At 39.0% G+C, this 17,339-nt stretch overlaps 1 protein-coding gene across 1 annotated transcript; it reads right to left on the bottom strand.

Moving 5' to 3' along the window:
- Positions 1 to 1,975: 1,975 nt before the first annotated feature.
- Positions 1,976 to 16,877, bottom strand: boka (BCL2 family apoptosis regulator BOK a). Its single transcript, XM_051947359.1, has 4 exons — positions 16,250 to 16,877; positions 11,989 to 12,121; positions 7,523 to 7,685; positions 1,976 to 3,283 (listed from the first exon to the last, which is right to left on the bottom strand). Exons 1-4 carry the CDS (start codon positions 16,461 to 16,463, stop codon positions 3,158 to 3,160), a joined length of 636 nt encoding a protein of 211 aa, XP_051803319.1. The 5' UTR covers positions 16,464 to 16,877; the 3' UTR covers positions 1,976 to 3,157.
- Between the last annotated feature and the right edge of the window lie 462 nt (positions 16,878 to 17,339).

Raw genomic sequence — 17,339 nt, forward strand, 5'->3', positions numbered from 1 at the left:
TCATCAAAATGGGACAAAAAAAAGGACTTAACGGCTACAGAAAAGAGCCAAATAGTTCAGTTGCTGTCAGAAAAACTTACTCCCAATAAAATTGCCAAGAAATTGGGAAGAGATACTAGGACCATCAAAAAGTATATCAAAAACAGTCAAGATGGCATAAAAAAGGGAGTTGAAAAGAAAAAAAGAACGTTATCATCAAAGGATCTGAGAAGAATTAAGTGAGAAGCAGCCAGACGACCGCTGGCATCAAGTTCTACCATCTTTAAAAGCTGTGACTTACCTGAAGTTCCTAGAAGTACCAGATGCCGCATCCTAAGAGAGTACGGAACAGTCAAGAAATCACCCAAACAGCCTCCACTCAACAAAAACCACAAAGAAAAACGGTTGGAATGGTCAAAACAACATCTAAAGACCAACTTCACGCATGTTTTATGGACAGACGAGATGAGTCACCTTGGATGGTCCTGATGGCTGGGCAAGAGGATGGGTGGCCAATGGACTGGAAACCCCACAATGTTTACAGCGGCAGCAAGGTGGCGGTGGTGTCATGGTTTGGGCAGGACTTATTAAAGATGAAGTTGTGGGTCCCTTTCGAGTTCCAGAAGGGGTAAAAACCAACTCTGAGACATATTGCGAGCTACTAAGCAACACCTTGTTCAAACAATGGTTCAACAAGAAGCCTGCTTCTTTCAAAAAGGCTGTCATTCTGATGCAGGACAACGCACCATCCCAGAAGTTGGTCTTTAGATGTTGTTTTGCCCATTCCAACCGTTTTTCTTTGTGGTTTTTGTTGAGTGGAGGCTGTTTGGGTGATTTCTTGACTGTTCCGTACTCTCTTAGGATGCGGCATCTGGTACTTCTAGGAACTTCAGGTAAGTCACAGCTTTTAAAGATGGTAGAACTTGATGCCAGCGGTCGTCTGGCTGCTTCTCGCTTAATTCTTCTCAGATCCTTTGATGATAACGTTCTGCTTTTCTTTACAACTCCCTTTTTTATGCCATCTTGACTGTTTTTGATATACTTTTTGATGGTCCTAGTATCTCTTCTCAATTTCTTGGCAGTTTTATTGGGAGTAAATTTTCCTGACAGCAACTGAACTATTTGGCTCTTTTCTGTAGCCGTTAAGTCCTTTTTTTTTTGTCCCATTTTGATGAAAGCTAAAACTTGCCTAATAATTTGACACATGCACTTTTGACATATGTGGTGATTTTCTTGCTTTAAATGTAATATAATTTGAAATGATGTCTGACAAATACAAAGTTAGCGTAGGAGAAGACTATTTAAAAGTGGGAAGGCCCAGACTTATTTCTAAGACCATGTTTTGGACAAAAAACCTACTTGCCTAATAATTTGGCACAGGGTGTATTTATAACTGTTGTCCTGAAATATTCAGACAAAGGATTCAGAAACCTTCCCTCCTTTTGAACCTCACCAAATAATTGTTTTTGTACAGTCAGAGGAAAATTTGCATGTTTTACTCTTTTGGGCTCCATATAACACCCAGGGGGAAAAAAAGGTGCTCATCATGGTAATTTGTGCTCCCTTGCGTCCACTTCTATCCTCTGAACATTGCTCCTCCTCTGGAGTCACGAGGAGTTTCTAATCAACTTAACGGACCTAAAGGAGACAAGAAGTCAGGAGGCTTCTGGAGGAGCTTACAGCGACAGGTGTTTACTTCCTCACATCCTCATTTGGAAGAACAAAGCTGACTTTTAAAGGTCCCATATTGTGCCACTTTTCAGCAAATTAATAAAAGTCTTGCATGTTCCCAGAATGTGCAAAGAATGTTCTTTCACCATGACAGTATAACTCCTGGTATTAGCCTTGTTCCAGATGGACTGTTTCTGTGTCTCTTGCTTCAAATATGACTTAACTGCTGCTGTCCATGCCCCCTTCAGGAAGAAGAATCTCTCTGCGTTTTTGATCAAAAGTGAGCAAAACATTTGACCAAATGAAAGTCGACACCAACATGAAAGAATGTGTAAGAACTGGACTTTATATCATTTCAAACTTTCTCTCTGTCTGATCATTTACAAAGGAATATTAACAGAACAGCAGCAGTTTTGAACTCATGTATGACGATTTTGTCAGATGACGTTACGGTTATGAAGTCAGTATTTTAGTGATGCAGATTGTAATTGACTCTGAAGTGACCGCTGGCTAACGTATGGTTTTAATAATCTGCATTTCATTCATTGAACATAAAACTGAGAACAATTCTGCTGTTTCAGAATACAGTATATGTGAGCACATATACACTGGACCACAGCAGGCACCATGAAAGCATCTCAGTCCTTGTTATTGGTTTCAAATTGCTCTCAAAGTTTCCACAAAGCTCTGATCTGTGGACATACAATCAAAGCTAATGGCTACTTTAGCTACGTTAGCACCACAACATGCTAACACTCATGATTTTCCTATTGTTGTGGGTACATTGCTATCAAAAATTAAAGTAATCCACTGGGGCTTCTGTTAGTAAAATGCTGGGAGTGCATGAAGACTCTTGTGTTCACTCGTACAGCCAGAAACAGAACATTTGGTGTGTTTTGCTCGTGACAGGAGAAGCAGCTCTAGGAAGTAAATCACTGTGGTGGACTGAGGCAGGTCATTATGAATGGTTCACCTGGAAGCAGCAGCCAGGAATTGAAGGATTATGCAGATTTTTAGCTCAATGACTTTTGGTTTCTACAATTACCTCAGTAACCTTCTAACCGGACTGTAAAACTGGGAGGTCATCAAACTGAGGCAGGAGGGGTGAGAGGAACAGCAGCAGGAAGCATTTTCATAAACTCACTTTTTTAAACACCTCCAGGTTTTAAAGACACACAAAAAACACACAAAAAATAGATTTTTAATATGGGACCTTTAAATGTACAGTACATGAGTTACCACTAGAGGAAGCCAAATCACTGTCAGCCAGGCAGCAAATGGGCAGTTCTGCAGTAAATGAATGTTTAAAATGTGATTTTATATGGTCACATCAAACAATAAATAGAAGAAAAAGAAGCGAGGAGAGTTTGTTGTCTGTGAAATGAACAGGTGTTCATCAAGGAAGAAGGCTCAGTGCAAATGAGTGTAAACATAATCCAAAGCAGTGGATGCTTCAGTGGTGGGGGTGTGCAGTGCAGGTCCGTCTGCTGGGTCCAGTGTGCGACTGTCACTTCTCCCTGAGGAGGTACAACACGACGGCCTTCAGGTAGTGTCCAAAGGCACAGACAGCAGACACCAGCCAGTGAGAACGGAAACTGGGATCAGTGTTCACCACACATTTGGTCATATCTGCCTGTGAGGGGACACATATGAAATACACATGGGTTTAAATTCTGAAATAAAACAAGCTACATTTGGAGCAAATCTACTGCAGGTGTGTTTTTCACAGCAGTAAGAATGTCTTCTAAATCCAACATGTGTTCTTGATTCTCACTGTTGTGAGAATCTGCACTGAAATTCACCCACAGGAATGTTATTTCAAAGCCAAAACCTTGACTGAATTCCCAGCAAAGCTCACAATGATCACCAGTCTACTTGATCCAGACTCACACCAAATGCGGATTCAAAGTGAATTTATATTTGTGCGGAAAGTTTCTTGTGGCTGGAAATTCAGGGCTTAACTGTATATAAGTTTCATAGACATTGAAATACCACAGACAGCACAGTTTAGTGTCAGTCCTGACACTGAACACGTCTCCCTCCTCCTCATTCCTCCAATCATAAAGTGTCCTTTAGGTTCCCAACATGTTGACATCATCCCTCATTGTAGAAATATCTGGGTTTGGACTGCAGCAGTGAAAAACAGCCTCCTCATCCGTGCTTATGAGGTCAATTACACAATGCATTGCTCTTCGTTTTGTCACACTCCACTTAGCTTCAAAACAAACCAGGCTTTGGTGCCATGTTTCCCAGTACATTCACTTGTTGTGCTGCAGAGCAGACAGAAGCACGTTGTCAGGCCTCGTTTGTCTGCTGCCCGAGGTTTGCTTCTCGGTTTCTGCAGGGCTTCATTAGACAGGCATTTCTCAATAGAAGGATTCTGCAGAAGATCATCTGCTGTTTGTCTGAAGCTCCAGTTTATTGCTACTTGAAGTGGAACCAGTCTGTGGTTCTGGATCTGTTCTTCTGCTCACATTGATTAGGAATCTGTGTGACACACAGCATGAAGTACCAAACTGCACACTAACATCACATCCTCACACTTTAAATTCTAAGGCTGTTTGTTCAACCTAGACATTTTTGCTAGTGACGTCATGAACTGTTGTACAGTTAGATAAAACTTTAGATCCATTGACAACGCAAAAGCTGATATTTATCTCCAGCTGAACAGAAATTTAAGGAGAAACACCTGATTAGCTTAACCCTCATGTTGTCCTGCGGGTCAAAATTGACCCATTTTAAAGTTTGAAAATGTTGTCTGTGTGTGTGTGTGTGTGTGTGTGGGGGGGGGGGGGGGGGGGGGGGGGGGGGTGTCTTTTCACAGTGAAACTTCTGATGTCCACAAACAAATGTTTCTTAAGAACATTCACAAAAGATCAACCAAAATCCAGCGAAATTTGTTGGATTTTGGTTAATTTTTTGTGAATGTTCTTAAGGAAAATATTAGAAATTTTACTGATACATATGTAATCATTTTAGACAATTTTAATAATTTTTGGGAAGATTTTTACTCATTTTTTTGAAAACATTTACAAGAATTTTCTTGCCAAATATGGGGGACTTTTTTTTCCTGGAGGTTTTGTAAATTTTCCAAAATTTGGGGAATTTTATTGCTGAATTTTTGGATATTTTTCAGACAAGGAAACAATATTTTTTGGTGCCCGAAAATGAAGACAACAAGAGGGTTAAATAAAAAAACTTTGTCCGCTAAGACGTCTTAGCATCTTTTGGTGCCCTTATTCATGTAGGATTCACAATTGGGATCAGCTACATAATGTATTTTTTTAAACTTGCACAATATTATAAGGGTACCATCATACAATAAATCACAATTTCGATAATTTTTTTCTTCAGTTCCCAGCTGGAGTCTCATCTTTGCAGTGTATGCATGCACCAGTGATTTCTGTTCTTTTAAACCAATACAGCGACCCCAACGCGTATTTTGATGGCTAAACTGTCAACAGACGTATGGGACTCATATTTTAAAATATGTTGGATAAACTGGCATTTCATCCTCAGAAAATAACATTAAACGCAACTATTTGTCAATCTAAGTGTAAAACGTCTATCATTAATGTGATGAACTTCACCTATGGCTACTCTGTTAGAGGCACTACAAGTGGCTTTATAGATCTGCTGTAAATAGTCTTAGACCAGGTTGAATAAAAGAAACTGCAAAATTGGCAAAGACAAGATAAGTAAACTCAGAGAAAAAGTCAAGCATGTTCGTTTGGATGAAAAAGGCCACTGTGTTCACTAGATTAGCAGAAAAAATACATTACAAACACACAGCAAAGCGGGGCAGTGGACTGATAGAGTCAGCTAAGGTTCGCCTCTACTGGAGAGCCAGGAAGTAGCAGCTGGTACTGAGTACTGTGATAAATGTCATGGTGACAGCCAGGCCCTGACCGAAGGTGCAGGTCAGAGGTTTACAGGTTCAGGAGTTCAGTCTTCTTTGCTACCGCTGCTGTTTTTACTGCTGTTCCTCTTATAATAGCAGGAGAAAAATAAATGTGTGAGGGCCTGTTCCAGACTGAGGTGTTTAGCTGGGTCATTCTCCATCATCCTCCCTGTCAGGTCAAAGAGCTGCTGGAGGTCGTCATCTTTAGTCGCCCTGCAATGCTAGGGAGGCCTGCAGTGTTTCCTGACATATCTCCCTGAAGAGCTGTCACGTCCCAGTCCAGTTTGCATCACTGAATACATGCTCGTTTTCCTCCTGTACAGCTGGGTATATTGTCGAAAGGTCACAGGTTAGGGTTAGGGAGGAGCTGTGATTGGTCGATTGGTTCCTCAGGTTTGTCACGTACAAACTCTTTGAAGTCTGAACCTGTGCTTTAGAGACGGTCATCATCACACTGCACACATGATGGAAATGATCAGCAGTGGCCCTGGCTGCATATTCAGCATATAAAAACACCATGGACATCTTAGCAAGCTTAAAAAATGTGACTTTCCCTGGAGACTTTAATATCATTACCAGCATAACTATTGATCATTTCAAACCCAACCAACAAATGTTTTGATCAGCACGTGTCCTTATCTGTCTTTCAGATAAAGGCCTTTTATTTCCACTTTTTGTTAAATAAAGCAATGAACTACAGGTTGGGTTTCATTACCACCACACCCAGGACAGCAGGGTGTGCACTGCCAGCACAAATATGCCGTTTATGGGATCAGAGTTTAAGGTTTTGAGCTTGTTAAATTTTCAGCGATATTCTCCCAACCTGTCATAGTTTTTAGCTTATTGTAAACATGTGAGGAATGAACATAAATGTGGAGAAAAGATTTGTAGGTGATAAAAGAATCTTTGGAGTTTCTCAATACAATATGTGTACAAATTCTATCAAGTTTTAACAGCGACTGAGTGAAAAGACAAACACCTTCATGTACAGACATAAAGTAGAAGTGACGCTGAAGGAACATGTAAGCACATGTTTGAATTTTGATCCTGCTTTTACAGCCTAAAGCAAAGTGGTTTTAAACATGTCCAACACTAGTGTGGGAACTTTGAGCTCTGAGCTTCACACATTTTTTCACCACAGATCTTGTCTACACTTTTACCAGCTCAGCGCTCTGATCTACAAGCAGATTCTGGGTTTTTTGCTCACATTTTTACTCACTGTGGGCTCATTTGTTTTCATACAATATAAAGTCTTACACCTCTGTGGAAAGAGCGCAACCAAAGAAAGAAAAACAGAGAACAGTATGGTAAAATTATAACTCTATAATTATTTAAAAAGAAAGTTTCATTTTTTTGAATTTTTATTTTACAAAAAGGGAAATAGCTTGGAAGCAACAATTTTCAAAATGTCAAAAAATGATAGCAATACTGGAAAAATGTTGCCTTTACACACCACACATATTTAACTATTTAGATTTTATATTTGAGCTGCACAGCAGAGTAGTGGTTAGCACTTTTGCCTTGCAGCAAGAAGATCCCCGGTTCAAATCCCAGCCTGAGCCTTGATGTTGATGAAATATCACAATTTTAGGCTATGATTTGTTTCATTTCCTTGATGGAACCTCACATCACACTTGATTAGTTCAAGATCAAGTAATAAATGTGGCATTCTTTCACTTTTTTACAGATTTTGTCTGTAAAATTGTGTCATTTTGGTAACTTTTTAAAAATAACATGCCTTTCAATAACACTGGCAGGCTCGGAGAGGTACTTAATGTTATGTCACACGTTTACAAAGCATGTAAACATTCCTCAGTATCATTTCACTAGCTTTTATTGGCCCCCGCTTAAACCCATAGATGCTGGTTGTTACTTTCACTTCTGTTTCCTACGGTTGCATCATCAGCGTCTCACACTCTCACTGGAGCGGCCACACAGACAAGTGATTATATCTAAAGAAGTTTCTCTTACCCAGCCTCCTCTCTTCTTTAACCAGGAGGTCAGACTCTTGCGGACAAACTCCCCCATGCAGTCCACAATGGTGTGGACCATAGCAGGATGACCGTGGCGAACGCAGTCCACCGCCAGAGCTCCTGCCACAGCATACAAGGAAACCACCTTCCCCATGTCACACCTGCAGAGAGACACGCAAGGATTTAAAGCTCCACTATTATTCATGCAAATGGTTTAACATTTAAATCATTATTTGATGATTTCTGTGGAAACAACAAAGCAAACTGGAGTAACAATGCTGATTTTGTGTAGTCAGAAAGGGGCTGAAAGATTTATTGTTTCTGCATCAAATGCTAAAGAACTAGCTTGGATGTCTTTGCCAGTGTTACACAATAGGAGAAAGGTTCCAAATGGCTTTTTTCCCATTGTATTTTTAAAATGATTTAGTACTTTGTAATCACTCCAATCATTCTAGAATGACTCATTCTTTCAACATAGAGTTATTCAAGTCATCTACTGAAACTTCCTGTATTTTTTTCATGCAACAGCATATACTACAGAAAGACTAAACACTCTCACTGTTTTCATTGTCACGTATTTTAGTGAGTTTCCTACAGAGAACGACTGACCGATGGTATTTTTACATCCCATCATGTAAAATATGTCCAACTGTGATCACATCTCCATATATGCACTCAAAAAATCTGAATCTCTTTTTGCTCCAGCAGAGAGATGTTGCTTTGCTTTTTGCTCCGTCTTGCTCCACCTTGCTGATAACAATTACATGCTACAGTACAGACAGAAATAGGCAGAGATGTGCCAAGTTTTCCCTGTTTTTTTTTTGGACATTTAAATGTATAACTCTGTTTTTAAAAAGTAAATTTGTACATAATATCTTGGTAATTCCCTAAATATAGCAGCAGCAGTATCCCACATATTCCAGATCCACCATAAAGAGAAACCTGACCTCCATTTATGAGATTCTAGGAAGCAATCATACAACAGTTACAGAAGATGGATGGAGCTGAGGCTCAGTTTGTATGAGTTGGATGTATAAACAGCACAGAAATAGTCTGAAGCTTTGACTGTAAATGGTGCGGCAGCAGAAAGCTCCACTCAACACGCACGCCAAGTTGGAAAAATGATCTGCTCACTAATCTCATGCAGCGGACTGCCTGCCTGCTGTCCCGAGCCCTGCATTTGGGTTGTTTTTCTCTGTGGGACAGACAGACGAGCGGCCAAATGCCTGGCTGCTGCTGAGGTTTATAATGTGTTCATCCATCTTTAAAGTTGCTGACAGGGAAAGTGGGCTGCACTAAGACCTAAAAAAACTGGGGCCGCATAATATTATTAGAAAAAATGTATATATACCGGGCTTTGCAAAAGTTCTGTTACACTCGGTTTCATGATCTTTAGAGACGTTTACATGTCGGAGTGAAAAATTCCATGAAATAAACTGAAAGTTCTACCTTATAGGCAGGTGTCCTTAATACAAGTTTTTTCTCCGGTGAAGTTGTATCAAGATGGAAGTCAAAAGAGTTGAGATATCTGCTCTCCTTTGTGCTGAACATCAGCCGGATGACCGTCCACAGAGTTGCGGAGAGGCTAAAGAATGGTGAAGATCTTTCAGGTCTTCACCATTCTTGAAAGATCACTGAAAGATCTTCACCATTCTTGAGCCTCTCCGTGACTCTGTGGATGGTCATCCGGCTGATGTTCAGCTGCTTGGCTCTGTCAGACTTGTTGTGGCCAGCATGAAGGAGAGCAGATATCTCAACTCTTTTGACTTCCATCTTGATACAACTTCACCGGAGAAAAACTTGAATTAAGGACACCTGCCTATAAGGTAGAACTTTCAGTTTATTTAATGGAATTTTTCACTCCGACATGTAAACGTCTCTAAAGATCATGAAACCGTGTAACAGAACTTTTGCAAAGCCCGGTATACACACACACACACACACACACACACACACACACACACACACACACACACACACACACACACACACACAGTGTTTTGCTTTGGATGACATTAAGATCTGACTTTGCACTGGTCATACAGAGCTTCATGGTGCTGATTGAAATGGTGAAACACATTCTTGCCTCATGTGGTGCCAACAGTTACATGACACTGATAACAGAGAGCCTGTTTCTGGTCAACTTCATCATTTCTGTAGCCAAAATATTTCCATAGAACTGACAAGACCTGCCTCATGATGGCCAAAATGACAATCACGATTCCAGGGATTCCAGGAAGCAAAATATCAATAAAAACGTCCTCAAAACATCTCAGTGACTGAACATTGGTTTTTCAATAGACACAATTTACAACTTAAACTTCTTTAATTGTTCAGTTTTATAACTGATGCTGCATTTTTTTCAGCGTTTCTCGACTGTTCCCTTTTCATTCTCATGTGGAATCTACAAGTCAACTCAGTCTGTATGTTGAAAATAAAGTAAAAAAAAAAATCAGTTTATCCAAGAACCCTTAAATCAGAGTAACTGATGTTCTGTCAGACAGATTTCTCTTGCAGATAAGTCGTGGAAAATGAGTTTTCTTTAAGTATCCAGCAGCTAAAACAGTTGTAACATGTTGCGTTAAGATGTCTCACTTCAAATTGCACTTCCTGCAATTCTCATTGATGTTCTGAGATGGCAGCACAAAAATACATGCAATCAAGCCTTTGCAGTGGCTCCATCTAGTCTCTGGGACAGTTAACTTTTTCATGCAAGAACTGCTCAGAATTCAGAAACTTTTAAGTCCCGTTAAAGACCAACCTCTTAAGTCGGCATTTGATTTAGGTAGAGTTGGACATTGTAACTTCATATTTTATTATGCTTTAACTTGTCGTCCTTTTTTATTTTATTGTGCTTTATTTGTCTGTTGTGTTTCATGGCTTACTATTTCATGTGTACAGCACAGTGTGGAGCGCTGGATGAGACGAGCTTATTACTGAAAGTCAGAGTTGCATGTAGGAAGCCAGAAGATAGCGTAGCTGTAGTTTATCTCTGCAGTGTGGAAAGCAGCATGACGTTTGTGACTGAGCTCGTGCACATTAGAAAGGTTTGAGGTTGTAATCTGCATTTGCTCAGGACTTCCTCTTCACACAGTGACTCGTCCAGACTGTCAGCTTTAGTGTTTGTCCATATTTACTCTGTTGTCACTGATGGTTTTATTTTCAACTAGTTGACTGAGGCCGAACAAAATGTTTCCACTTCTGCCATTAAATGTTATTACCAGAATTAATTATAATAACCATAAGAGCTTTTCTGAAACTTTAACATCACTCGGTTTGAATTACTTTGGAATGTTTCACGGTAACTCTGCTCATTACTGAGGACCTGACTGGTCTGTATCCTGTAATTTGCAGCTGACCTTTGGTTACCTTTGCAGCAGATTGCTTTGTTCTGTTCCCAGAGGAGTGAGCCAGCTGAGACTCATTACTAACTCTTTGGGTGGGGACCAAACTGTCCGTAACAATCACTCGCTCAGGCAACATGTTCACCTAATATGGACCGAATGTTTTCCCTGCAGTTCCTCTCCTGTCGGGGGGGAAAATGGCAGCATCAAAATGTCTCACTAATGGAGAATCCTGTGGTCAGACTACGTAGGAGGTCTTTACATGAAAAAGTAGGCTTCAGTTAGTTTGCTTCAGGGAGTGACCGTTATGAATCCCTTTAGTTATTCAGCAACAAGAATCAATAACAGAAGGAGCGCAACTTCTCCAAACTTTCAATATCTTTATTGTATTTGCCTCAAGCTCAGCTCAAGTTCCTCCTTCCCTGTGATAAAAAAAAATGTACTTCCTTAAAAGAGACAAACATCTTCCTTTATTTTTGAATTTGTATGAATGTGGGTTTTCAAGTTTGTGCAGGTCTGACCTGATAAGAAAGCTAGTTCCCACGATGCAGACCTGCACGCATGGCTTGATTTAACCCTCGTGTTTCCCACAGGTCAAATTGACCTGTTTTAAAGTGTGAAAATGTGGGGGGGAAAACAATGTTTTCACAGAGAAAGCTTCCACATTTTCAACATTTTTGGGAAATTTTTGAACATTTTTGGTGTAAAAAAAGAAATGCTGCAAAAAATGTTTAAGAACATCCAGAAAATATTCAAAATTTTCAATTTCTTTCCCCAAATGTTCTTAAATAAAATATTAGAACTTCTTCTGATATATATGGAATCACTTCAGATAATTTTAGGATTTTTTTTGGAAGATTTTTATTCATTTTATAAAAATATTTACAATTTTTTTTAAATTTTTATTTCTTGCCAAATTTGTTTTTTTTAAAATAAAACCTTTAAATGAAACTTTTAAAGAATTTTCTTCGTGAAGATTTTGCAATTTTTAAAAAAAAATAAATTTGGGTTTTGTTTTATTTTTTTGCTGAATACTTGGATTTTTTCCAGAGAAAATAACAATATTTTCTGGTGCTGGTAAATGAAGACAACAGCAGGGTTAACAGAAAAAGACTTTGACCAACCTGTGGAGAAAATGTCTGCAGCAACAGCCAGGAAGGCATCAGACACAATGCTCTCTGAAGCTACTGTGATGTTCAGCTGTCGGGCGACGTTCCGATAAACGTTGGGACGAAGATATTCCAACTCATCACCTGGACAAAACAAAAGAGACTCAGTCAGTATGTCTGTGTTAATATGTGAATGACACCATTTACCACGTACTTATAATGCAGTCTAGAGGACCTTCCCTAGACAGCCTGACCACCATTAACAACCTGAATTGTCCATCAACTGGTAGTTTAACAACCATCCACACCTCCGGACACGAAACTCGGGTTAATGGGCCATTAGACGTGAGATTTGGGAATGAAAATAAATATGTCGAACTTCCCATCAGTCAGTTAGAAATGAAGAAGCCTCTGTAATCCTCCTGTTGTCTTCATTTACAGGCACCACAAAATATTGTTTCCTTGTCTGAAAAAAAATCCAAAAATTCAGCAAAAAATTCCCAAATTTCTGAAAATTTGCAAAAACATCTACCCCTCATCTACCAGTAAAACAAACCATGCTCAAAACAAGCGCTTGCTTTGATGAGAAACTGTATGAGGAAATGCTTTGTCATTCACACTTATATAATTCATCATTAAATGTCCTGCATTGTGCCTTTTTCAGTAAATTAATGAAAGTTTCACGTCCCCAGAATATGTCTTTCAATTATTTTTTAAGCTAGAAATACAGTAAAAATGATTCACAGCAGAAAATATGAAAACCAGAACAACTTTACTGGGAATTCAGCTGTTTTAAAATATGGAACATGTGAGCACAGAGAGCAGGAGAGAAGTAAACAGATGTACACACCAACCGAGTTTAGGTTTCACTGAAGCACAAGTGACAAAAAAGCACAATAACCCAACCGGTTCTTGTTCGTTGGTTTTAAATGTTCCTGAAGTTTCCACCATCTGTGATTCTCTAAAAAGTAGCTGGTTGGATCTCATATTGAATCACCTTGGACTCTCCGGTCTGTGTTCTAGAGTCTAAGTGAAGAGTTCATTTGCAAAAACAGGTAACTCCGTTTTCAGAAAACTCATTTTTTATTGTTTACTTGAGATAATAATAATAATAACACTAATAATTTAATTTTTCTCTATTTTGTCATGTACTTTTCTACTGAGTCAAATCCACTCAACTTCACTTTGATTGATATTATCTCAAGTAAACAATAAAAAAAAAAGTTTTCTGAAAATTTATCAAAACGGAGTTATCTGTTTTTGCAAATGAACTCTTCAAGTGTCTAAGTTTCCAGCAAAGCACTGATAACCACACAGTGTAAAGTAAAACTTCCTGTGGAATCTGTGCTCTATAACTGTTCATGCTGGGCGAGCATCCAGGAAGGTAAATATTATGCAATCTAGGGATTCCCAGGAACCACTTGAAGGTCTTCCTCTGAAAATGAAAGGTGATCCTGCAACACATTTCTGAACGATGAGACCTACATGACTCTAGGAGTTATTAGTTTCAAACAAGCCTGCACTAATGCTAGACCATTTTGATCAGGTTTGAACATTCAGTAAAAGAAAACTCAGCTTCTTTGATGATTCATTTCAAATTGATCTAAAGGATTATTCTCTTCTCCTACTTTGTCAGTTCTTAAAATTGTCCATGTATTTATATATTTCTTCATTTTTACTGGCTTTTAATGGTCACATACACACGTGGACAAAATTGTTGGTACCCCTCAGTTAAAGAAGGAAAAACCCACAATTCTCACTGAAATCACTTGAAACTCACAAAAGTAACAATAAATAAAAATGTATTGAAAATTAAATAATCAAAAACAGCCATTACTTTTGAATTGTTGATTAACATAATTATTTAAAAAAAACAAACTAATGAAACAGGCCTGGACAAAAATGATGGTACCTCTGTAAAAGATTGAAAACTATTTGACCAGAGTGACATGATTAACTCAGGTGTGTCATTTAATTGACATCACAGGTGTTTCCAAACTCATAATCAGTCAGTCTGCCTATTTAAAGGGAGACAAGTAGTCACCCTGCTGTTTGGTGAAAAGGTGTGTACCACACTGAACATGGACAACAGAAAGCGAAGGAGAGAATTGTCCCAGGACATCCGAAAAAAAATTATAGACAAACATCTTAAAGGTAAAGGCTATAAGACCATCTCTAAACAGCTTGAAGTTCCTGTGACAACAGTGGCTCATATTATTCAGAAGTTCAAGACCCACGGGACAGTAGCCAACCTCCCTGGACGTGGCCGCAAGAGGAAAATTGATGACAAATTGAAGAGACGGATCGTTGGAATTGTATCCAAAGAGCCCAGAGCAACCTCCAAAGAAATTAAAGGTGAACTCCAAGGCCAAGGTACATCAGTGTCAGATCGCACCATTCGTCGTTGTTTGAGCCAAAGTGGACTTCATGGGAGACGACCAAGGAGGACACCACTGCTGAAAAAAACTCATAAAAAAGCCAGACTGGAATTTGCAAAAATGCATGTTGACAAGCCACAAAGCTTCTGGGAGAATGTCCTTTGGACAGATGAGACCAAACTGGAGCTTTTTGGTAAGGCACATCAACTCTATGTTCATAGACTCAAAAACCAAGCATACGAAGAAAAGAACACTGTCCCTACGGTGAAACATGGAGGAGGCTCAGTAATGTTTTGGGGCTGCTTTGCTGCATCTGGCACAGGGTGTCTTGAAAGTGTGCAAGGTACGATGAAATCTGAAGACTATCAAGGCATTCTGGAGAGAAATGTGCTGCCTAGTGTCAGAAAGCTTGGTCTCAGTCGCAGGTCATGGGTCTTCCAACAGGACAACGATCCAAAACACACAGCCAAAAACACCCAAGAATGGCTGAGAGAAAAGCGTTGGACTATTCTAAAGTGGCCTTCTATGAGCCCAGATCTGAATCCCATTGAACATATGTGGAAGGAGCTGAAACATGCCATTTGGAGAAGACACCCATCAAACCTGAGACAACTGGAGCTGTTTGCTCATGAGGAGTGGGCCAAAATACCTGTAGACAGCTGCAGAACGCTCATTGACAAATACAGAAATCGTTTAATTGCAGTGATTGCCTCAAAAGGTTGTGCAACAAAATATTAAGTTATGGGTACCATCATTTTTGTCCAGCCCTATTTCATTAGTTTGTTTTTTTAAATAATTATGTTAATCAACAATTCAAAAGTGATGGCTGATTTTGATTATTTAATTTTCAATAAATTTTTATTTATTGTTACTTTTGTGAGTTTCAAGTGATTTCAGTGAGAATTGTGGGTTTTTCCTTCTTTAACTGAGGGGTACCAACAATTTTGTCCACGTGTGTAAGTGTAAAATCACTGGTACTCTTCTTATAAAACCTCAATGTTTGCATCTTTAAATTATGCAATATATATAGACATGTCATATATTGTTCTTACAGTCATGGCCACAATACTACACTGTTAAAAAAAAAGGAATTTTTTTTAATTAAAAAACAAAAAACTGTAATACTTTGGGAGCTGAGGGTCCGAAAAACGAAAGCAAAAAAATATTTTTAGTTTAATGAAAGGTATGTACATCTGTAAAAACTGGGAAATTACCAATAATATAGAAAAAACATATTATATAGATGGATAAAATAGTAAATTATACATATATAGTGATAAAACTATTGGACAGATTACTGATGCATATAAATATTACACACTGATGAGTCCACACATTCAACATTTATACATTATCCAAGCATTCTCTCATTTAGCAAACAAATGTATGTAAAACTACAGAACCAACACTTATTTTTCTGCTAACTGTCACTGTTTACATGATCAAACTTGGATTTAACAGTTTCATCTATTAGTCTATCATTTATCAGTCTTTTTTTTTACATCAAAACATTTCAGTTTTTCCAAATAAAATGGAAATATTGTGTTCATTCTGGTTTTTAATGTTATTTTACATGAGACATGTGAATTCACAGACTATTTCTGTCATTTTATGTGTACATGGATATTTCAAAAATACTGAAAAAATGTCCTGAGTTTCATTGGCCTAAAAGAACCACAGAAGTCCAAAACACTGATATCTGTCTTATAAATCCTCGCTTTCTACATCTTTGAATTCAATGATATAACAAACACTTTCTGAAGACGAATGTTTCCGAGGAAAATTCACCAAGAAATCGATCTCTGTGCCCTCAGTGGCAAACAGATAAAGCCATATTTAAACTCTGTGTGGATCACTGTGTTCTCGTCTGGAAAAACCATCCTGGTGAACTCACCCAGCCACAGCAGGACAGAGGAGACCTCTCCCAGAGTCCCACCTGACGCAGCCAGTCCGTGCTCGGGTTTAGACCAGCCGATCCCTGCCCGGTTCAGCCTGGAGTGGATGTAGTCTCTGCACAGAGCTTTGGCCTGGGACACCAGCTCCTTGTCGGTGGGTGATCGGTCAAACACTTCAGCCGCAAACACAGAGGAGCGGCGCAACATCTCCATGCCCGCTCATCCGCCTCCTGCAGAAGGACCTCTGCAGATGATCCTGCAGGACACTCACGGATTATTCTGATCACAAATAAACGCAGTCAGCGTGTTGTCATCTGAGCCCCGTCTGTCGGAGGAGCAGGAACATTAAAGTCAGAAATCCAAACGCGCAAAAACAACAACAACAACAACAACAACAAAAAAAGCAACCAAAAAACCAAACAGGCTCTGTCCTCAGAATGAAGTTATTCTGACGTTTAAATGACTCTCACTCGATGTTGACACACTAATAACCACAGTATCATCCTAAACAGGAAGCATTTTATCTGAGCAGGAAACTGGTTCTGATCACAGACTGTTATGAAAAGAGGATTTAGTGCCTCTGAAACTCTGGAAGATTCTCTCCAGTTTACAGTCTGACAGACTTTCCTTCTAAGGGCACTTATTGTAGAGTCCAAAGGCGGAGATAAGCAGCAGCACAAGCCCCGCCCCCTACACACACACACACACACACACACACACACACACACACGCACACACACACTCAGGACATGACCCCGTTCAACAGTTAATCAATAACTTGGTTTATTAAAGGTGTGTCTATCAAAAAATATCACATATAAACTCAAATCATCGTTGCTTTTCATTCCTGTTCATTGGAGAGTTTTTTTACTCAAAGTCAGGCTGTGAAGCCCAGACTGAAAGTGGCATGCTCCCCATAAAACAACTAAATTAAATCTAAAAAGGAGTCATTTTTCCATTTTATTTTTTAGAGATTTTATTCCCTGCATTTTTCAAATAATCAGGAATATCAATAAAATAAAATAAAAATACTCTGACTTTCCATGTCTAATGTCACATTAAAAACCTACTACTGTCAATAACCATAAA

Source organism: Acanthochromis polyacanthus, chromosome 4 (assembly GCF_021347895.1).
Source record: "Acanthochromis polyacanthus isolate Apoly-LR-REF ecotype Palm Island chromosome 4, KAUST_Apoly_ChrSc, whole genome shotgun sequence".
NCBI lineage: Eukaryota > Metazoa > Chordata > Actinopteri > Pomacentridae > Acanthochromis > Acanthochromis polyacanthus.